General features: G+C 37.8%; 1 protein-coding gene and 1 pseudogene across 5 annotated transcripts in view; one reads left to right on the top strand and one right to left on the bottom strand.

Annotated features, from left to right (window-relative positions):
• Positions 1-23923, bottom strand: part of OLA1 (Obg like ATPase 1) — a 184608-nt gene that overhangs the window by 19206 nt on the left and 141479 nt on the right. The window contains exon 8 of one of the 4 annotated variants that reach the window (XM_089328136.1): positions 8178-8581. The exons of 2 other annotated variants lie outside the window; for them this stretch is intronic. In XM_089328136.1, coding sequence (XP_089184262.1) covers positions 8416-8581 — 166 coding nt within the window. In that variant the 3' untranslated portion in view covers positions 8178-8415. Of the gene's footprint in view, positions 1-8177; positions 8582-20194; positions 20559-23923 lie in introns of those variants that run through there. One more of the 4 variants, XM_089328137.1, reaches the window with a different exon arrangement.
• LOC100349746 (small ribosomal subunit protein uS3 pseudogene) lies at positions 1690-8142 on the top strand (annotated as a pseudogene). Its single transcript, XR_016230791.1, has one exon. The product of XR_016230791.1 is annotated as a small ribosomal subunit protein uS3 pseudogene (transcript).

The following is a 23923-nucleotide window of genomic DNA, read 5'->3' as shown; positions in this document are numbered from 1 at the left end:
GCATCCCAAGTGGCAGCTACATCCACTGTGCTACAACATCTACTCCTACTTTATTTTTATATGTTGGTCTTCTGCAGGAGAATTCACTGTAAGGCAGAGTTTTGTTATTTGTAAGCACTCTGAAGTTCACTCACTGAATGGGCCTCTTCAGATGGAAAATTCTATCACTTTATGGCATATGCCAGAAATTGAACAACTACAAGTGCTAAAATCTTCAGGCACTTCATTCAGACCTCTCCCTAAAAGCTACTTTCCAACAGCTTTTTACAAAACAGCCTCTACCTTCCCATTCTCTCACTCTTTTCCTTTACCTTGACTCATTTTTCTTCACAGCACTTACTACATTACATACTTCATGTTCACTGTTTCCACACAGCACAGGTTGACCCTATTGCCTAGTTCCTAGAACAAGGAATTTTTTGAATATTTTGTTCACTGCAGGATCTCTAGCACCATCTATATAATAGTCTGGCATAAGCAGATGCTCAATGAATGTTGGGTGGATCAATGAATATGAATTAATTCAGTTGAAATTTACTCTAAAAATATGAAGTAAAAAAGAACATTCAAAAACATATGTGACCCTTACAGACCCTATCTACCTGTGTTTTGCCAAACTCAACATTTAGAAAACAATAAGCTATAGTTACCTTGGCTACTGGAGTCCACCTGTTTTTGAACTAGAATGGTGAGTGGAAAATCACAACAGAACCTACGAGGAGTATACTTAATGGCAGTAAGGCTACAAACAAAAATTCATTGTACAGTTGTATTCATTTTCCAGTTGTATCTATGACATGAACTACTACAATTCATCTCTAAACCATCAAACTACTAACATCTCAAGGTTCACTGTGAATGTATCAAAATGAGTACCTCCAACTTTTAGATGTTCTCTGAATCTCAGGCTGTTTACCTCTTTCACTCTTTTCTACTCCATCTCAAGGTTACCAAGTTAAGATTTGTGTTCTTGCTATGTGGCCCCTAGCAGGGTACATTTTTGAGATTTTAGAGTAGCATTTCTCAAAATATAGCTTGTGGGTAACCTGTGGATCCATCACTTTACCAAAAACCCTGAATTTATAATCTCTGGATGTGGGAAATTACACATAACCATTGTTAACATTTTGCACTCAGATTCCTGAGAGTCACTATTTTGAACACATACCAACTTTTTGTAGTGCTACATTCTGGTCTTAAACATTATACATAGAAATATTCTGTAATTACAGTTATCTTGAGGTTTGAAGTCAATATTTGTATCTTGAGACTATGAAATTTTGTTAGCTGTAAGAAAATTTCCCAACTATGTTATGAACCTATACACAAGATAAAAATATTTCTGGCCAAGTGGCCCCAGGATAAACTCTCTCTTTTCTGATTTTGTTCAAAAACAATAATACCAGGTTGATGCAATCTATAATCAAAACATAAATTTATCTGGAAAGCCACAAATCTTGATTTAACATTAACAGACATTATTTTACACGAATGTACTGTATCAGACATGGGACTTCCATATCCAGACTATGAAAAAAGAGACGCAGAGAAGATAATGCCAATGTGTAGGGCAGAGAGAGCATGTGCCGCAGTATGTGCATCATAGCTATAGTATGCTAAAGAAACAACATAAAAATGATGAAAACATCAATACCTAGTGTTTTGGAAATTGGCCGAAATTTATGCAGGGCTTAGAGATGATAAAAAACCAGACCTGAGATAGAAATATACTTAACAAAGTAAGTGTAAGACTTGTACAAGGACAACTACAAAGCAATATTGAAAGAAATTAAAGACCTAAGTAAATGGAAAGACATCCTGTGTTAGAAATTTGGAAGATTTAATATTGTGAAAATGGCAATATCACCCCAACTGTACTACAGATTCAATACAATCCATATGAAAATCCTGGCTACTTTTTTTTTTTTTTGCAGAAATTGATAAGCAGATCTGAAAATTTGTATGAAAAGTGCAAGGACCAAGAATAGCCAAAACAATCTTAAAAAAGAACAAAGTTGTGAGACTCACCCTTCCTGCTTTTAAAACTTATCTTTTTGGGATCCTTTCAATTCTCTTGGATGACTACTCATAAGTGAGACTATGGGATCATAAGGTAATTCTGTTCAGCCTTTTGAGGAACCACCAAACTGTTTTCCACAGTAGCTCCACTATTTTACATTCCCATCAATGCACAGGATTGGGATTTTTCCACATCTCTGTCAGCACTTGTTATTTGCTGTTTTTTTGATAGTGGACATGCTAATGGCTGTGAGATAACACATCACTGTAGTTTTGCTTTGTATTTCTCTAGGATTAGTGATGTTGAGTATCTGTTCATAAGCCTGTTGGTCATTTGTATATCTTATTAGGAGGAATGTCTTTTCAAGTCCTCTATCCACTTTTTAATTGAATTGTTTTGTTGTTGAATTTATGGTTGTTTTTTAACAAGGTACCAAAATAATTCAATGGGTAAAAAAATGGTGCTTAAACAATTGGATATTCACACATAAAAGTTAAAATGGGCCAAAGATCTAAATGTGTTAAAAATCTAAAATTTAAGGCTGGCGCCATGGCTCACTTGGTTAATCCTCTGCCTGCAGCGCTGGCATCCCATGTGGGTGCCAGTTCTAGTCCCGGTTGCTCCTCTTCTGGTCCAGCTCTCTGCTGTGGCCCAGGAAGGCAGTGGAGGATGGCTCAGGTGCTTGGGCCCCTGCACCTGCATAGGAGACCCGGAGGAAGCACCTGGCTCCTGGCTTCAAATCGGCATAGCTCCAGCTGTAGCGGCCATTTTGGGGGTGACCCAACAGAAGGAAGACCTTTCTCTCTGTCTGTCTGTCTCTCTCTCACTGTAACTCTGTCAAATAAATTTTAAAAAATTAAAAAAAAAAAATCTAAAATTTTGTGTACCAGAAAACATTATCAAGAAAGTGAAAAGATAATCCACAAAATGGGAGGAAATATTTGGAAATCATATATCTGATAGAATGCCAGCATCCAGAACTTTTAGAGAACTCTTACAACTTAAGAACAAAAAGAAATTAAAGGATTTGGAGACATTTTTTCTCTGGAGGATATACAAATGACAATAACATATGAAAAGATACTAGTCATTATCAGAATGAAAATCAAATACCACAACTAGATACACATGCAATCAAAATGGTTATATTAGAAAGACAATGATAGGTGGCAAACCACACCAACAAGTATTATTCAGTCACAAAAAGAAATAAAATTCTGAGGAATGCTTAAACATGGATGATCATTAAAAACATTATGCCAAGTAAAAGAAACATGCAAAAGGCTACATACTATAAGACTAAATTTATATAAAATAGCCTCAACAGGCAAATTCACAAAGATAGAAATCCATAGAGATAGCTTAGTGATTACCAGGGCCCAGTTAGAGGCAATGAGTGCTTGTTACAGAGCATGGGCTTCCTTTCCTAGTGGTGAAAATGTTCTGGAGTTAGTGATGATGGTAATGCAACACGGTGAATATACTAAAAGCCACTCAACTGTGCTCTTTAAAAGAGAGAATTTTATGTATGTGAATTGTATCTTAAGAAAAAAAAAAACCTAAAACTAAACTGAGAAATAATCTAGAGATAAAAAACAGAAATGTTGATATTACGCACATTATTATCCTATAATGTCCGATCTTCTTGTGGAGACAGGGCAGGACAATAGAAAAACCAGAGGTTTTAGAGCAGGAGAAGCATCAATTCAAATTGCAGCTCCTTTGCGCACTAGCAATAAGGTCCTGGGAAAGCCATTTAAGCATCTCAAGCCTCAGTTTAATCACCTATAACAAAAATAATACCTGCTCTCACAGGTTGGTGTTAGGATTAAAGTGCCTTGAATACAGGAGGTCTTTAAATGTGACTCCAGTTTTGGTCATCTCCTGACGGTTACTGGGTCATTCTCAATAGTTACTGTAGAGTTAAAAAATACTGTGAAATGACCTGGGAGTAAAGAATGGTGGCTCTTTAAAAAAATCAGGTCTCCATTTCTGAGAGGAACTCTTGCCTCAGTGAATATTTACAGATAGGGAGGTAACGGGAAAGGAAAGAAGTCAAACCTAAATATGTATGAAGCAACCTTTTGTATTAATGGCATTATGCTAGATCCTGAGGATGCATCTCTGAAAAAGTAGTGCAGAGACTGGGGAAAGAAATAGTCAACAAATTATTGCAAGGGAGAGTGGAGTGCAGTGCCCCAGGCATAATGGTGGGTGCTTCCCACACCCAGTCTCAATATAAGATTTTGGCTTCATTAAAATGAGGAAATTTTTATCTTTTCAATTATATACTTATTTAGTACAAACAAGAAAAGCAGGAAAGGAAAGGTTTGTGTTCAAAAGAGCTGGAATTTTGTGGGGCTAGTGAGAAAGCAAGAAATTCCTGAGGAAAAGACTGATGCAGGCGTGAGCAGCACCAGAAGCCACCTGCAGGGACACCCTCTCCTGAGGGACCTTGTTGTAAAAGTTGTTCTTAATGTAGCCCCTGGAGGGTGCATTCTTATTCTGACAAGATCCATGATCCCATTTATCCACTGTGGGGTATAAGTGAGTTTCACATAGGAGCAGACACAGAAAGGTACAAAATCAAGGCAGTCACTATAAAAGAGGGAAAGTCACTTCTTCTGTGGTTTTGGAGAAAAGGAATCTGAGATAGAGGAGGAACAAGAAGTGCTATAATGGAGTGTGGCTCTTCCCCAAACTTATAAAGTTACAAGAAGGGACACAGAACAATTCCTATTAACAAGTATTTCCAGAGAAGCTAAATGGAAACATGTTAGATAACAGATGAGATATCTTGAAAAAAAAAAAAATGTGCACAACCTATGGCAAAATTTTCAGGTGCTTCTGAAAGATTTATTCTCTCTTCCACTGAACTCTGTAGTTGGTTTCATAGCTTGCAGCTTGTCCTAGCAATTGGTAATGAGCCAGAAAATATTTTACTGAAAAAAAATTGTATGTAGGGTAGATATTTGGCCTAGTGGTTAAGACACCTGTGTCCCATATCAGAGTACCTGAATTTGATCTCCAGCTCCAATTTCTGACTCTAGCCTTGTGTTAATGCAGACCCTCAGACACAGTGGTGATAGTCAAGTAGCTGGGCCCCTGCTACCCATGTGGAAAACCTGGATTGAGTTTCTGGCTCCTGGTTTCAGCTTGGTCCAACCCAGACTGTTGCAGTCATTTGGGGATGAATCAACAGATGGGAACTAGCAAGTGCTCCCCCCCAAATAATTATGTACATTTAAAAAATTAAAATAAATACACTGCATGCAAAATGGAACTTTTATTTTAATTAAAGTGGTCTTATAATTAAAGGACTCCCTCAGGCAATCTGTTTGCAAAGGAGGCAGAACATAGGAAATTTACAGAACACTGGGACCAGACAAAGGGTCCTGGGTACAATATGGAACTTTCTAAAGTCTGTTTCTCACCTACAACTGAAGAGAATAACAGTACCTTCTTCATATGGCCATTGTAAATATTAAATAATAAAGTATATGTAAAATGCTTAGCATGGTATTTCATACAAGGTAAGTGCTCAACATGTATTAGCTACTATTATTATTTATTAAATGAAGAAACAACTACTCAAGGTTCAGACCACAATTTCCTTTTTTTTCTTTATTTTTTATTCTTATTTGAAAGGCAGAGTTAAAGAGAAGAGGAGGAGGAGGAGGAGAGGACGGAGGGAGGGGGAGAGAGAGGGAAAGAGGGAGAGAGAGAGAAAGATCTTATATCATCAGTTGGTTCACTCCCTAAAAGGCTGCAATGCCCTAAAAGGCTGCACAGGGAGCCTGGTGCTTCCTCTGGGTCTTCCATGTAGGTGCCCAAGTACTTGGGTCATCTTCTGCTGCTTTCCTAGGGGCATCATCAGGGAGTTGGATGGGAAGTGGAGCAGCAGGGACTTGAACCTACACCCATATGGGATGCCAGCATCACAGGTGGAGGCTTAACTTGCTATGCCACAATGCTGGCACCCAGACCACATTTTTTAAACAAAATTATGTTATATTTACCTGTGATCTGCATATTAATCAGATTTATCTGAGAAGCCAGGTCTAAGTATTAGTCAATTCACTGACATTTCTTTTCTTCCTTTTCCTCCTTATATTGTTCGATGTATAGAAAAAGGGCAAAGTTTGTTACTCATTAAAAATCAATGCTGATTAATATTCCTGCAGTTTCCAAGAAGGGGCAAAGAACCATTTAGGATTACAAATATCACACAAGAAATGTACCAGTAAGGTAGACCAGTATAACTATAGCTATTCTAGGAATCAAGACACTTGGCTCTGGGTATGAAGAGCAGTCTCAAACACACCAGATTCATCCACACCACACTGGGAGAGATAAAAATCAACCAAACACTTATTTCTTTGTTCCCTCCTCCAGTGAAAGTGTCTCTCTACTATCCTGGCAAACTGCCTGTTACTGTTTTCAAATAAATCAATTCACTAACAAAAAAAAATTTTATTAATGACATACCACAGCTAAATGAAGACTCTTGAGTGGTTATTGTTTTGTTGTACTATGAGATTTCTGCCCTTAGCATACATCAAAATAATTATAAATGGGAAATCAAATTCTTTTTTTTTTAAATATTTTATTTACTTGAAAGGCAGAGTTACAGAGAGAGGGAGAAACAGAGATCTTCTGTTTGCTGGTTCACTCCCAAAATGGCTGAATGGCTGGGGCTGGGTCAGATCAAAGCCAGGATCCAGGAATTCCATCCAGATCTTCCATGTGGGTACAGGGGCCCATGTACTTGGCCGTTCTCCACTGCTTTCCTAGGATCATTAGCAGTGAGCTGGATAGGAAGTGGAACAGCCAGGACTTGAAGTACCACTCACATGGGATGCTGGCATTACAGGTGGCTTTGGCTTAACCAAGGTGCCACAACACTGGCCCCTGGGAAATCAACTTGTATACAACTGACTTAAGCCTACTTTTAATTTTGTTCAAAGTGGAGATTCAAGTTTTCATCTTCTAATAATCAGCCTCAAAGTCATTAAATGGCCTTTCAGCCGTGCACGGCGGCAAGATGGCAGTGCAAATTTCCAAGAGGAAGTTTGTTGCTAACGGCATCTTCAAAGCTGAGCTGAATGAGTCTCCCCCAGCAACTGGCTGAAAACGGCTACTCTGGAGTTGAGGATCAAGTTACACCAACCAGGACAGAAATCATTATCTTAGTCACCAGGGTACAGAATGTTCTCATTGAGAAGGGTCAGCAAATTGGTGAATTGACTGCAGTCGTTCAGAGGTTTGGCTTCCCAGAGGGCAGCATACAGCTTTACCTTGAAAAGGTAGCCACAGGCCGGCGCCGCGGCTCACTAGGCTAATCCTCTGCCTAGCGGCGCTGGCACACCGGGTTCTAGTCCCGGTTGGGGCGCCGGATTCTGTCCCGGTTGCCCCTCTTCCAGGCCAGCTCTCTGCTGTGGCCAGGGAGTGCAGTGGAGGATGGCCCAGGTGCTTGGGCCCTGCACCCCATGGGAGACCAGGAAAAGCACCTGGCTCCTGGCTCCTGCCATCGGATCAGCGCGGTGCACCGGCCACAGCGCGCCAGCCGCGGCGGCCATTGGAGGGTGAACCAACGGCAAAGGAAGACCTTTCTCTCTGTCTCTCTCTCTCACTGTCCACTCTGCATGTCAAAAAAAAAAAAAAAAAAAAAAAAAGAAAAGAAAAGAAAAGAAAAGGTAGCCACAAGGGGTCTGTGTGTCATCACCCAGGCAGAGAGTCTGTGTTACAAACTCCTAGGAGGGCTTGCTGTATGGAGAGCCTGCTATGGTATGCTGTGGTTCATCATGGAGAGCAGAGGTAAGGGCTGCAAGGTTGTGGTGTCCAGGAAGCTCTGAGAACAGAAGGTAAATCCATGAAGTCTGTGTGACTCTGTTGACACTGCAGTGCGTCATGTGCTACTCAGACAGGGTGTGTTAGGCATCAAGGTGAAGATCATGCTGCTCTGGGACCCAAGTCATAAGACTGACCCAAAGAAGCACCTGCCTGTTCATGTGAGTATTGGGGAACTTAATGATGAGATCCTGACCACCACCCCTATCTCAGAGCAGAAGTGAGGGAAGCCAGAGCCACCTGCCATGGCCCAGCCAGTCCCCACAGCTTAACAGGGTCTCCTTGGCAGCTGTACAGAGTCTGGATGTTACTTTGTAAAGATCTTTAATAAAAATCTTGTACAAAGAAAAGTCATTAAATGTAACTTACTTTTTCATTGTAATCAAATAAATTAACATAAAAATAAAGATGGAAACAACAGTAATGGGACAGGCATTGTGACACTGAGTTAAGCCCCTACTTATTGGAGTACTAGTTTGAGTTTCACCTATTCAGCCTTCAAACCAGTTCCTTGTTAGTGCACCTGGGAGGCCGGGAATGGAGACTCAAGCACTTCGGTTCTTGGTTCTTGGTTCTTGCCACCTCTGTGGGAGATCCAGATGGGGTTTCTGGCTACTGGCTTCAGCCTGGCCCATGCCTGGGCCACTATGCCCATTTGGAGAGTGAACCAGTGGATGGAAGATATCTTCTGCCCCAACTCTGTTATTCTGCCTTTCAAATAAATAGAATAAATAAATCTTAAAAACAAGCAAACAAACCAACAGTAACGCCCAGTGTTGGCTGAGGTTAAGGCAAATGCTCTTTCTTCAATGACTGCATAGAAACTCATTGTACTTTGTTTAAAAAAGTGAAATAATCAAAATAAAAAACTTTGGGGAACATGGTAAATAAATATCAATATAGTAATATATCATCCCATGATTAGAAACAGTATTATAAAATTTGTGGAATGGGGACCAGCGCTGTGGCGCAGTGGGTTAACACCCTGGCCTGAAGCGCTGGCATCCCATATGGGCGCCAGTTTGAGACCTGGCTGTTCCTCTTCCGATCCAGCTCTCTGCTATGGCCTGGGAAAGCAGTAGAAGATGGCCCAGATCCTTGGGCCCCTGCACCTGCATGGGAGACCCAGAGGAGGCTCCTGGCTCCTGGCTTCAGATCTGAGCAGCTCTGGCCGTTGCAGCCAATTGGGGAGTGAACCAGTGGATGGAAGACCTCTCTTTCTCTCTCTCTCTGCCTCTCCTCTTTCTGTGTAACGCTGACTTTCTAATAAATAAATAAATTTTAAAAAAATTGTGGAGAAAAAATAGTGAATAGAGAATATAGATTCATCCCAGAAGTATTTATTTATTAAATAAATACTCACTGTCTGTCAGATACTATGCTACCTAAGTGCTGAGCTGGTAGCAATAAATGAAGACTGACACTGTTTTTGTCTCCATAAAGATACAGGTCTGCTTGTTGATCTTTCTAGTTCGTTCATTCTCTCTCTTGCTCTCGCTCCCCCCCCCCCAACATCTGTATACATCTGACAGGAAACAAGAATCTATTGATAGTTTTTGTAAATTATTTTTTATTGAGGTAAAATCAACAAAGAATTAAAATGCACATACCTTACATGTTCATCTTGATGAATTTTGAAAATTTTATGCACACATTACCATTATCCGCAAAAAAGACATGCAACATTTCCATTTTCATATCCCCAGAAAGTTCCCTTTACCCCTTTCTAGTCAATCCTCACCTCCTCTCTATGTTGCTCCATGGATTTTATTGGTAAAATGCATGACTTCCATAGTCATACTACAATTTATTTGCCCATTTGTTTCCAGTTCTGGGCTATTACACTATCACAAGGAAGTTTGCTATTAAAATTTTTGTATAATAATATATAGACATGTTTTCATTTCTTTTGAGTAAATATTCAAAGTTAGAACTTCAGGATCCTAATGTAGATAGATGTATGCTTAACTTAAAAAAAAATCTGCCAGCTCTTCAAAGTGTTTGGGCAGATTCGTCCTGCTTCTCTGTCTACATTCAGTAGTGTGAGTTATTTTGATTTTAGCCATTCTAATGAGTATTAAAAGAATATTTAATTACAGTTTTAATTTGCCTTTCCATGATGACTAAAATGTGCCATGCACCAACATGTTTATTCATGTTCTCTCTTTTGCAAAGTGTATAAGCCCTTTGCTCACCTTTAAAGCTAAATACATTTATCTTTATACTACTCCTGTGAGGTGATTTTATTTTATTTTCATGTATGGTAATTTTAAACACACACTCTGAGTACAAGTTCTCTGCCAGATATATGTACTGTGAATGGCCTTTTCCAGTAGGGATGGTCTCCACTTTCTTAATGCTGTTTTTTGATGACCAGAGGTTTCTCATATGAGGCCCATTTTCCCCGCTTGTAGAGTTAGTACCTTTTGTGACTGACCCAGGAGCTCTTTTCATAATTTAAGCTGTGAAGCTGTTCTCCTATATTTCATCAAAGGATTGTAGAATGAGAAGAAGGCAGAGCTAAGACACTTAAAATGAAATCAGAATGAACTTTAGATAGCAAGTTCAGGAGGCCACTACCTAACTCAAACGTGAAGAGAGAAGGTTTTAGACTTGGTTGATGAACAGTGTAATTGAAGAGAAAGGGAAGAACAAAGCCCAGGTTTCCAAGAAAATAAGATGAAATTTGGTGATTAAACAAATACAGTACACAAAAGAAAAAACGTGGGGCTGGCACTGTGGCAAGAGGGTCAAGCCACCACCTGTGGTGCCAGCATCCCATATAGCATCCCTCACTCCTTTTAACTCTTTCTTCCTCATTTTCTTTTTTTTTTTTAAAGATTTTATTTATTTATTTATTTGAAAGGCAGAAATACAGAGAGAGAAGGTGAGAGTGAGAGTGAGAGTGAGAGAGATATTTTCCATCTGCTGGTTCACTCCCCAAGTGGTCGTAATGGCCAGAGTTGGGCCAGGCTGAAGGGAGCCAGGAGCTTCGTCCAGGTTTCCCACCTGGGCTCAGGTGCCCAAGCACCTGGGCCATCCTATACTGTTCTCCCAGTTGCACCAGCAGGGAGCTGGATCAGAAGTGGAACAATCAGGACTTGAACCATTGCCCATATGCAATGCTGGCACTACAGGTGGCGGCTTAACCCTCTATACCATAGCACTGGCCCCTGTAACTCTTTCAAATAAGTGAATTAATTAATTAATTTTAAAAAACAAAAATAAAAAATATGTAAAAATAGTTTGGAAAACTTAAGCCTAAATGATTCAGAGAGTATTGATGTTACTGATAGGATAGGAAATTCTGAAAGTAGATTCCCCTGTGGATATTATATTAAAAAAGTAGGAAGTTTAGTGTAGATGGAGATTCTTTCTTGTTGACAGGAACAATGAATTCTGAGAGGGGCAAAGAGGGACACTAAAGCTGTAGACTTATGAATCATTAGCAGACAGCAGAGCTTCTCAAAGTAGCATACATGAACCAGCAGAGTGGAAGTGAAAGGCTAGGAATCAGCACTGTGGCACAGCAGGTGAAACTGCTGCCTGCAACACCAGCATCTCATATGAGCACCAGTTCAGGTCCTGGCTGCTGCATTTCTTATCCTGCCCTCCGTTAATGTGCCTGGGAAAGCAGTGGGAGAGGGCCCAAGTGGGAGACCTGGATGGAGTTCCAGGCTCCTGGATTTGACCTAGCCCAGCCCCAGCAATTATGGCTATTTGGGATGTAAATCAACAGATGGAAATTCTCTGTGTCTCTCCCTCTCTCTCTGTAGTTCTGCCTTTCAAATAAAATCTTAAACAAAAAAAAAAAAAAAAAAAAAAAAAAAAAAAAGGCTAGAGAGAGAGAAACATAGAGATAAGTACATAGTGTAGAAGTGCCCTTTCATCCATTACAGACTTCTTCCTACTCCCATCCCCAAAATGGAGCCATGTTGTCTTGAGGAAGAATATTATTCATGTTTTATTTGTCATACTAGCTATCTTGTGAGAAACATCTGCAAAGCAATAACAAAGGATTGTTGCTAGAAGACATTGCTTGTGATGCCATCATCCCATATCAGATGACCCATCTGAGTCCTGGCTGCTCCACTTCCAATACAGTTCCCTGCTAATGCACCTGGGAAACACTGGATGACTCAAGTACGAGAGTTCTTGCCACCCATGTGAAAGACGCAGAGTTCCATGCTCCTGTCTTCAGCCTGGCCCAGCTTTGGCTACTGTGGCCATCTGGGAAGTGAGCCAGCAGATGGAAGATCTCTCTGGCTCTTTCTCTCTGTTGTTCTTCCTTTCAAATAAATCTTAAAGATATGACATTTCTTTGAAGGAAAAATAGACAAGCATTTCACATCGTAATATGTAACTTCATTTAACAGTTGTATAGTTTCTGCTCTTTCTACTATATAATGACTTTATTTTCAAAAACTCAAGTTATAGGTTGAGCTTTCCTTTTCAAATGAAATTTACTTATTTGTACACAGAAAACTGCTGAACTTTTCTGCTGCTCTGGGGATTAGCTGTAGGACCCCAATACCAAAATCCAAGGACACTCAAGTCCCTAATGCAAAACAGCGTAGTATTTGTATAGAACCTGCCCACATCTCCCATATATTTTAACTCATCTTTTCATTATTTACAATACCTAATGCAATGTAAATAGTTATTAAACTCTGTTGTTTAGGGAATAATGACAAGGAAAAAAAAGTCTGTACATGTTCAGTACAGGTGCATTTAAAAAAATGTTTCAAAGCTATGGTTAGCAGAATGTGTAGATATAGAACCTGAGAACACTATACAAGTATATACTTTCAAGGAGGAATGAACGAAATGAGCTGTAGTACAAAAGGGGGGGGGTGTCAAAAGAGTGGAAAAATAATATCATGTTTACATACCACTGGGAAACAGCAACTAGGTGAGAAAAACTGATTATGTAGGAGAGGAGAGAGGGAAATACTTCAGTAGAAGAATGGGGCTATACAACTACATGTCCAGCAACAGAAGGCCTGTTTTGGTTAAGCATAACCTGGGGCTGGCAAATCATTACATACATTTGGGGGAGGGGAGATAAGGTCTGCAAACAGAATGGTTTTTACATTTTTGAATGATTTCTTTAAAAACAAAAGAAGAAGAATATTTTATGCTAATGAAATTCACTCAAATTTCAGTGTCCATAAATGACATTTTATTGGAACAATGACTTGTCTATTTGTTCCCATACTGTCTTTGCTGCTTGCCATATTACAATGGCAAAGTTAAGTAACTGCAACACGGATTGTGCAGTCCTCAAAGCCGAAAATATTTACTATTTAACCTGTTACAGAAAACCTTTGCTGATGCCTGGCATGGACAGCTCATCCATCTGTGCTCTGAATCAAAGGTGTATCTAAGCAGAACACACTGACATCAAACGATCAAGATATTTCATTAATGAAGACTAAAAGTCAGTGCTGAAACAAAGGGTTAGATAAATTCAATGGATTTCATCCAGCCAGCTATTTGATCAATCAACAATATTTACTGAGGCCATTGCCAAGTACTGGAGATATAAAACAAACAAGACAGGCATGTTCCTTATTCTCATGGAATTTGAATTCCCATGAGATGAAAAACAGGAGATGAACATGTGAGGTTATATAGCTTGTGATAAGGACTGCAAGGAAATACACATGATACTGAGACAGAGAACAAAAGAGAGTCTGGGGCATCACCCTAGATAAGGTAGTTTTGAGGAGGCACTAGGCAACCACAGTGGGGGACAATTAAATAGTCTTAGATTTCCAGGGATGTAAAAACAGGCAAGGATGGAGAAATTTATATATTCCAAGTAGCATATGCATGGGCTACTTTCCTGATGAATTTTCCAAAGTATTTTTACTACAAAGTACACAAAATATAATTATATAATGGTCCAAATGGTTCAGAAACAAAATACAAATTAAAAAAAAAAAAAACCCAAACACTGTATAATTACTTAATTACCCGAGGGACAGGAGTGATTACAGAAAGCCATTTCCGCTTATCAGGTATATACAGTAACGGTTATTTTTTTTTTCCATGAGGGAGAAACATCCCACACAATGTGAGTTTTATGGGATATTGGCAAAAGAAAACATGCCAACAAAAGCACAAATGGTAGGCACTGCTTAAACCAAAAAAGAAAAAAAAAGCTTTTCCTACTTCTCTGTACTAAGAACACATTACTACAATGAAATATCAAAAATGATCAGAAGAGGGTAAATAATACTAGAAACAATAGAATGTTCTTGGGTTATAGTTCATACATAGCTAATGCAGCATAACATAGCAGTCGAAGCTTGATAAATGATAAGCTATGAACTTTGGGAAAGAGCTGGTATCATTTGGTTCTTAATACAATGTCCTCCTTGGCACACACCAAGACAACTATTTAAAATGTGACCTGTCCATTCTGTGGATTGGCTAGGTAGTTTGTTCCATGTCTTAAAGTAATTTTTATTATCATGTCTCTAGAGTACAACCAACTTTCTACTTAAAATTCAAGCAGGTTGAAGAAGCACAAAATAAACTATTCAGTAATTTTTTAGATATTTAAAAAACTAAGCAATTTAGTTTATTTCTTCTTATGAAAATGATGAAATATATGATTTTCAACCATTTGAAGAGCCAGAAACAGGTCCATCAAAATGTAAGGTACAATTCAATATAATGATTCATAGTGTCTCTAATAGAAAGATTCAGCAGTTCTCAATCGAGACCTTTATTCTTTCTCTGAATAAATGATGCCTGAAATTTTTATTCTTGTTCTAATGGAATTTCAATGGCCTTCACTGCAAATCTACTGGAAATTTTTGCATATTAAGTGGAAAAAATTAAATGATGTTAACCACATTTTAATGTGATTAAGGCTGACAGGGTCATTATTTCTGCTAATCACTCAGTTTAAAAAGCTCAAACAAAACTTTATAACAGACAAGGTTTTTAATTTTATGTATATCTCATTGAAATTAAAAAAAAAAAAAACTGTGGAAGAAAAAGAAGAGAAAAAACCATACTACAGTCCTTGACAAAACCGATGAGTAGTTCCTACAATTTGCAGATGGGTTTCATTATACTTAATCTGGTGATGTAAAAACAAAAATGCAAAACAATCTTACACTGCACATGCTCCTCTGGTTTCTTTCCTTTTAAACACGAAGAGGGCAAGAAAATGTACTTTGTAGAATTTTGAGTTCTGTGTTTCCTATTTGCTGCTAAATGGAAACAAATATAGTTTTTTCTTTAGATCTTACAGCAAACTAAAAACAGAATTAATGCATAATACCGCCTCAAACAGTTCTTCAGTGTTCTAGCTTTTAGATTAATCTATGCCATACAACTATGAATATTTCAAATATATCAGGATAAACTAAGACTCTTCACTGATAAAAATCTCAAAAAAGAATGACACTAATTGCTATCAAAAATACGAATTCTAATGATTAGCAGTACTTATAATTTGTCTTTACTGTTTTCTGATAAGATATTTTGCTCACTGGTTCTTCTAAGCTAAAAGCTTAATATTAATTGTTTTAAGTTCACAGATGTATTTGAGATAATTATGGTGCTTTAGTTGCAAAAAAATTTTTAAAGGTACAGCATTGCAATATTATTGCAGCAAAAATGAGTAAGAAATTAGTCAAGCATCTTCTCTTAATTATCTAAGTATTTCAATATTTTCCACAAAAAAAACCAAAATTAGGCTAGGTACATATACACAACCATGCAAGAATGAATCAAATACCTCATTGCCTCATTTTGTTGACTGTAAACTACTTAACCAATACTGATTGTTGAAAATTATTTTTATCTTTCAGCTACTAAAATGATCATTTAAAACAATGAAGTAAAGACTGCAATTCATTTTGACACACGAAGGTAATATGACTATTCCTAATCTAGTAGTTGTAGTTTATACAGAAACAAAATTAATTAGCTTTTAGAAAAATATGACGAGCAAGTGATTTTTGTAAAGAAACACACACCTGAAGGTCAGACAGTCTAATTCATATAGACTCACCCCAATCTAGTAAACTAAAACCAAATTCATTCACTAAAAACAAAACATCTCATACATAAAAAAGATTAAGTAAATATACTTTGCATTGTAGTTTCCTAAAGCAGTAAGAAACTATGATCATTGCAAATAATCGTCAAAGTAACAATTATAAAACTTAAGCTACAGGTGCAGTACCTTTATCCCAAAACCAATCATCCTTTTCATGGCAAATTACTCAATTGCATGCAAATAGATAAATGAGTTTACCTCACAGATCACAATCTAAGCAGCTAACAAAAGCAGAGCACCTGGCCATAAACAAGTCCTTTGAAATGCAATTTAGTACTAACGTTTGAGAAACTGCTGTTCTGCTTTCATATTAAAAATCATAGCCAAACTCCTTTTCAGCAAGACACTCAGCCTTTTGTGAAGAGAAAGTAATTAGAGTCTGTAGTAGATTATATAAATATCAAGAAAAGATGTCAATATTAATGCTCCATTGTGGCCATAATCTTTGGTGTCCATAGAAAGAATTAATATCGCTGAACTTTTTTTTTTAGTGTGATGCTATGCACTGGTGCATCAACTAATAACTCTCCAGAATTTCTATGCTCATCTAAAAAGAGTCCCTGCTGAATGTTCTAATGCATCTTATTGTGAATCTTCAGCAAATAAAACTTCATGTATGAGCTCATGATGTGCTTTGCTGCCAGAAAGTCACAGACTCTGTGGGAAGCTCTTTATCTTCCCAGCAGTCAGTTCTCTGAGAACATCAGTGCAGCTACTGTAGTTACCTGTAGATTACTTGTATTTTCTCACATCTGTGTCCAGCAATCTAAACCATGATGATAAAGGGTCATTAGGTTTTGAGTGAGGAAGGGGATGGACTAGACAATTTGCTCTGATAAGCTCCTTGTTGGGAGCTCCAGTTTAGAATGTGAAATGCCAGATATGTACAGCTTTACACTAAAAGGAAAAAAGAATTTCACTTTTCTGCACTAACAATTAAAAATGATGCACTTTAATGTCTCACTATAGCCTACGGATTCACATTGCATTTGGAGGCTTTATAATTAAAAGTACTTAAGAGAAATAATTTTCTGCTTGTAAAATGGACGTCCACGCTCTATTAGCCACAACGAATTCAGGTACAATTACTAAGATAACTGCTGTTTGGAGCACAGCAAAGCAATTTCCCACAGTGGGACTTACAGTTCAATTTACCAGTTGGGCAAATATTTTGTGCTCTGTAGTGGCCTAGAGAGTTAAAAGCTATAGGTAACATTCGAGTAGTGTTATACTTTGAGAAAAGTTTTTTCAATCCAAATAAACAGTTTAGATTTCAAAGTGCAGATAGCATCCTAAAAACATTCCTCCAAATTAACATGATAAATTTAAAAACTAATACAAAACACAGTTGTCACAGAAATCCTGAATGGCCTCTTGTCTCCCTAAAACGGAGGCTCCGAACATAGAACTCCACAGTTATTTTATTTTCCTATTTGTTAAATGCTAAACCATTTTAATACTTAATCACATTTTCCCACTAATCAGCTGATAGAATATGTTATATTCTTGATGGGAATACTAATTAATGTTAAATGGCTTAGAATAATGGTGTCACAATATGAAATTTGGGGAGGGGGCATACTTCACACATTATACACCTTATGGATAGGATGAAAAGAAACGTTCCTATTAGTGAAGAAGAGGCTTAAAAATGTACTTCAAGTTTATATTCATAATTTACTCCTTTGTTTAGGTTTGTTTACTCTAGTAAATTATTATGTCTTTTCAAAATACCTATCTACCTTCCTGTGAAAGGAAATTTTAATAGAAAATAGTGACTGGTACAAATAAAATACTGCCCTGCCTCAAAGATCAATATTAAAATAACAAAAGGATGTGAATAAAAGCATACAATATTTTAAAATGAAACATCAAGCAGTGATTTGGTTTTTTGGGAAATAGTTTTAAAATGGTATTCATTTTGACTGTTTGAAGGCTTTCCAATGTTGCTGGAGAAGAAAAATAAAAATACTTATCTACAAAGTTGTTTGCTAGCACTAAACACAAGCAAATGCTATTTTACAAAAGATTAAAGTAAGCACTTAAAACCTCCTGTTCTTCCTTTCAAATACATGAACTGTCTAAAATCCTTTTATGAAAGTCTGTAAGATGGAAGATGTCACTATTATCAGTGTAGAGACATTTCTTAAAAAATAAAAATTATTATAAAATATAACATTTTGCTAACTAGTATTAACATCCTAAGGCAACATGAGAACACAAATCCATAATAATTATTCATACACCAAGCCACTGTAAACCTAAATCATTTCTGAAGACCTGAATGTGTCAAGAACTTTGACAATTATGACTGGAGCCAGGAAACTGTAGCAGTACAGAATTTCTTATGAATTTCTCCAGTTACTTTTTATAAATGCTGTCTTGGATGACAGCTTAATGTGTACCACATGCAATATTTATTCTTCTTCAGTGTCAGACTGTCTAGCCATCCAAGGGAATACAAAGAATGTCACTTATTAGGATAAAAGCACAAGGAAGGTAATCAAGGACATATGTAACATCAGCCAATCATGCCCTATTTCAACATGCTATTCCATTCATAACAGTTCAACAATTATTTGCTTACTGATAACTTGCTTTCAGGCTGTTTGTGTTCACCATAATGGTGGTTTGCATTTATTTTGCTCTTTAGAATTGGACACTTGCTGTGCCATACGTGTTTGTCAAAACTTTATATCTTTTGTCAGAAATAGCTTAGACTATCAAATAATTTCTATTTGTCACCAACTACTAATACAACAATCAGTAACCCTTGATGTCAACAGGACACTGAAATAACTACAAAACAGCAAATGCATAGCTATTAAATACTTCATAGCAAAAAAAAAAAAAAAAACCCTTAAAAACAAAAGAAAAAATACTCATAAGTGATATACCATAGGAAACTAGGTATCATTAGCCAAGTCACACTCATGAACCTTCTCCTGAATATGACTAGGAATGTTTGATAAGCATTGCTTTTTCTTTTGCTTCAGTTTCCAAGACTATGAAGCAGACAGAACTTCCAAGTCTAATCTGGTGGTCTTAAAGCTTTATATCCAAAATGTCCAAGAAATCGCAAGTCACATTAACACACAGACTTGACCATCCATACACCTTTTACTTAATAACTGATTTAAAATTAAACAATGTCCTGTCACACACCATAATCATGCACTGTGTAATTGAAAGGAACATAATGACTTCATCATACATGGTTGAAAACCTTTAACAACATATTCTAGAATATTTAAAAACTTTTAAGAGTACTAAATTTCAAGAGATCCAGACAACTAAGATGTTTACCTCTAAATATAGAAAATGAAACAAATGGTTAGTATTCTCCATATTCTTTCTCAGTCTCTTTTTTCTCTTCTGTCTCAGATTTGTCTGAAGTAGAATAAATTCTACATCCCAAGAAATATTCCATATAAACTATTCTATATAATTTCTTAAAATATGGAAAAACACTTTAAGTAATAAAAGCATTATCTCAGATTTTTCTTTTTTATTCTACATTCTAAGAACTATCTTATAAACCAGTGATTTTTCAAGTTTTAGGGTATAACTTATGATTATGAATCATTTAATATAGTAAGTGATTTTCTTAGTTATATAGTATTACAATGTAGTTGCTGACTTAAAAAGTAAGCAATCCATTTGGATAGTATAGGAAATATAGGCACTAGTCTTGATTAATGAAAAAAGAAACAGTAAGATTTTCTAAGTGCTGTTGTTCTGTTTAAAAGTCTTGAGTATCTCCAAAACAATAAAATATAATTGTGATGTTTAATATAAGCAGGACTCAAGTTCATTAAGAGAATTTATTATGTAATTACAAGTGCCAGGCACTAACCAATTAACTTTTGATCTATCTATGTTTATACACAGAAATACATCTTTTTTATACAATTAAGTGAATTAAATTAAATTTCAAGCTAAATGGATCAATTTGTCACAAAATAATTTCATTTATTTCATTCAAAATATTTTGATTCTCACAATTAAATGAGAAAACTGTTCTATCTATCTCTCTAACAAGGGCTATCAGAAAACTACCAAACAATCTTGAATTATACATAAAACATGGCAATGCTTGTTCTCCATAAGGTATGAGTTTCTGTTTAATTTTTACTAGAATACAAACCACACAGAAAACTCTGTACTTTTTGCTGCATGAAAAACATACTATACATGCAATAAAGTGTTTTCTATTTTTTTTAAGAGTTTGAGCTAAGTCATTTATTTTTTTTTTAAAGGTTTATTTATTTATTGAAAGGCAGAGTTACAGAGAGGCAGAGGCAGAGGCAGAGGCAGAGGCAGAGAGGGAGGGAGGGAGGAGGAGGGAGAGGGAGAGGGAGAGGGAGAGGGAGAGGGAGAGGGAGAGGGAGAGGGAGAGGGAGAGGGAGAGGGAGAGGGAGAGGGAGAGGGAGAGGGAGAGGGAGAGAGAAAGAGAGAGTCAGTCTTCCATCTGCTGTTTCACTCCCCAATTGGCCGCAACGGCTGGAGCTGCGCCAATCCGAAGCCAGGAGTTTCTTCCAGATCTCCCATGCAGGGGTCCAAGGACTTGAGCCTTCTTCTGCTTTCCCAGGTCATAGCAGAGAGCTGGATTGAAAGTGGAGCAGCCAGGACTTGAACAGGTGCCCATATGGAATGCCGGTACTTGTTTTCCCTTCCTCAAAATGTGGGTAATAAATGTACCTACTTTACAAAGCTTTTGAGAGGTATGCATATTACTGGCATATAGCTAAGTATTCAGTAAGTGTTGATGAACATAACTAATGTTATGCTATGTTGTACTAATACAACATGAGGTTTGCAAAAAGTTCAAATTCTATCTTATTAATTAATAAAAGCTGATGTGTGGTTACAGCTATTTTTGGGGGGGTGTCTATTCTGTATCACTATTTCATATGTAACTTGGCAATTAGAATTCTTCATTTTGGTTTCACTAAGTACCATTGTATTTTCTCTAACCAAATTTTTTTTCCATAGCCTATGTTTACAAATGGATGCTTAAGAGGGTGCTAAAGTACACAGTGGTTGCCTTTTAATGATAAAGTATTATATAGTTAACAAACTCACACGATATAGCAAAAATAGCAGTAGCAAGAGCTTATTATCCTAAGAAAATCTCAGTTATCTTGAAAATGGTCCTTTTACAAACTAAAATCTTACACAACTGGATGGAGATTGAAATTTTCTGAGATAAAACATAGCAAAATGCAAAAGTTTCTAAAACAAATATATCTTGTACTGTCACTTGGCCATGAGTTACTACATGTAGAATAGGCAGAAACAATCAAGTGATCTATTTCTACCAACTACCTGCCATAAGAACTTGGGCATATTTTTGCAATCTCTCCAACTGCCCTCTCTGTACTATGCACAGTAATATTTGTTGCACATGGGACCAATGCTGTGGCACAGTATGTTAAGCCTCCATCTGCAGCACTAGCATCTCACATGGGTGCTGATTTGAGTCCCAGCTGCTCCATTTCGGATCTAACTCCCTGCTAATGGCCTGGGAAAGCAGTGGAAGATGGCCCAAGTGCTATGCCCCTGCACCCATGTGGGAGACCCAGAAGCAGCTCCTGGATCTTAGTTTCAGATCGACCCTGCTTTGAGTGTTGCAGACATCTGGGGAGTGAACCGGTGAGTGGAGGTCCCCTCTCCCTCTGTCTCTCCCTCTGTCTGTAACTCTGCCTCACAAATAAATAAATACATCTTTTAAAAACAGTTTGTTGCATAAAAATTCCCATCATAAAACCTACACTCTTAAAAGTTTCACTCATTATTATATTAACATTTCTGGGATTTCTAAATTCAGAAGTTTGTCACATAGCAGAGTCAATAACAAGCAATGTTTGCTATGTATATATTTTGGTTTGGTACAGTAAAAGCTAAATTTATGAAGTTAAATAGGCAGCATGAGGGAAGCAGGACAGACAAAAGATATATCACAATTTTAAAGGTAACAATTTAAAACATACACTATGGAACAGGTGCTTGGGCTAGTGATTAAGATGCTATTTGGGATGAATGCATCCCATATTGGAGTGCCTGGGTTCGAGTCCTGACTCAGCTCTCAATTCCAGCTTTCTGCTAATATGCACCATGGGATACACTGATAATGTCTTTTTTTTTTTTTCTTTTTTTGACAGGCAGAGTGGACAGTGAGAGAGAGAGACAGAGAGAAAGGTCTTCCCTTGCCGTTGGTTTACCCTCCAATGGCCGCCGCGGCCGGCGCACTGCAGCCGGCGCACCGCGCTGATCCGATGGCAGGAGCCAGGTACTTCTCCTGGTCTCCCATGGGGTGCAGGGCCCAAGCACCTGGGCCATCCTCCACTGCACTCCCTGGCCACAGCAGAGAGCTGGCCTGGAAGAGGGGCAACCGGGACAGAATCCGGCGCCCCGACCGGGACTAGAACCCGGTGTGCCAGCGCTGCAAGGCGGAAGATTAGCCTAGTGAGCTGCGGCGCCGGCCTGATTATGTCTTAAGTAGTTGAGTCTCTACTGCCCATACTCACATAGGAGGCCTGGATGGAGTTCCTGGCTCCTGGCTTAAAAAAAAAAAAAAAAAAAAGATTTTTCCCAAACATATTGGATGCTTGACATCAAGATCACTAGTAGTTTTATTTATTTATTTATTAACTCATTCATTGATTCATTCATTCACAGGAGGAAGCGCCTGGCTCCTGGCTTCCGATCAGCGCAGCGTGCTGGCCATGGCAGCCATTTGGGGGGCAAACCAACGGAAGGAAGACCACCTTTCTCTCTCTGTCTCTCTCTCACTGTCTAACTCTGCCTGTCAAAAGAGGGAAAAAAAAAAAGATTTCATTTACCTGTTTGAGAGGTAGAGTTACAGACAGAATGAGAGGCAGAGAAAAAGGTCTTACATCCACTGGTTCACTCTCTAAATGGCCATAACACTTGGAGCCAAGCCGATCTAAAGCCAGGAGCCAGGAGCTTCTTCCAGGTCTCCCACGTGGGTGCAGGAGTCCAAGTTCTCACAGCATCTTCCACTGCTTTCCTGGTCACACTAGCAGGGAGCTGCATCAGAAGTGGAGCATCCAGGATTTGAACTGGCACTCATTTGGTATGCCAGCTCACAGGCGGCAACTTAGCCAGCCACACCACAACACTAGCTCCATGACAACTATTTAAAGTATTGAAAATGCATTCTTGGATCTTTAAATAGTTGTTATAGTTCTATTATTTATTAATAAAGTTCAATATATTTCTTTGAGGTTGTATCAAGGAAAATAAAAAATACTTGATGAAATTAAAAATAAATCTGATATAATCTGCAAATACTATGTAAAGTTTGCTTAAAAAACTTAGTAATTGAAAATAATTCTGAACTCAAAGAAATCAAGTATAGCAACTAGAAAAATAAGGACTGTTACTTTTAATATCCCAAATTAAATTGTAGAACACATTTAACATCCACTTAAAATCTCTTTAAATGCAATGTACTGGAATAAGAATGTGGAAGTTTTTTGGAAGTGGTTGTCTTCACACTTATGCTAAAACTCCAGGTCTGTGTGAAGGCCTATGAAGCTTGCCATGAACTGACCCATATCCCCTTTCCTACTCTCTTCCCTAGTCACTTCCTGCTGACTCCACCCGGCTGCTACAGAGTCTTTGCACTTGCTGCTCCATCTCTCTGGACTGAAGTCTTCCGTAGATTCTCTCATTTCTTAACATTATGTTAAAAATGCATTGGATGTCAATTATTGTGTGAGACCAGAAGCCCCATGGGAGGAGGAGCTGCTTCTGTTCACCACCTAGACTGGTTCAAGGCACAGAGTAGGGCTCAATGCTTATTTGCTTAAAGGAAAAAGACAACATAGTACCCTCCATAAGAAATATAAACTTGCAATTTATATTCACGATGAGTTTCTATGAATTTCTTTTCTTTAGGTAAGGAATTAAACATACTGAACAGGTACCTATGTGCTGTCCCA

This window comes from Oryctolagus cuniculus, chromosome 3 (genome assembly GCF_051225735.1).
Source record: "Oryctolagus cuniculus isolate XC-2025 breed Fujian yellow rabbit chromosome 3, ASM5122573v1, whole genome shotgun sequence".
NCBI classification, from domain to species: Eukaryota; Metazoa; Chordata; class Mammalia; order Lagomorpha; family Leporidae; genus Oryctolagus; species Oryctolagus cuniculus.
Note: the sequence above shows the minus strand (reverse complement) of the source record. Positions and strands in the feature narration are given on the sequence as shown.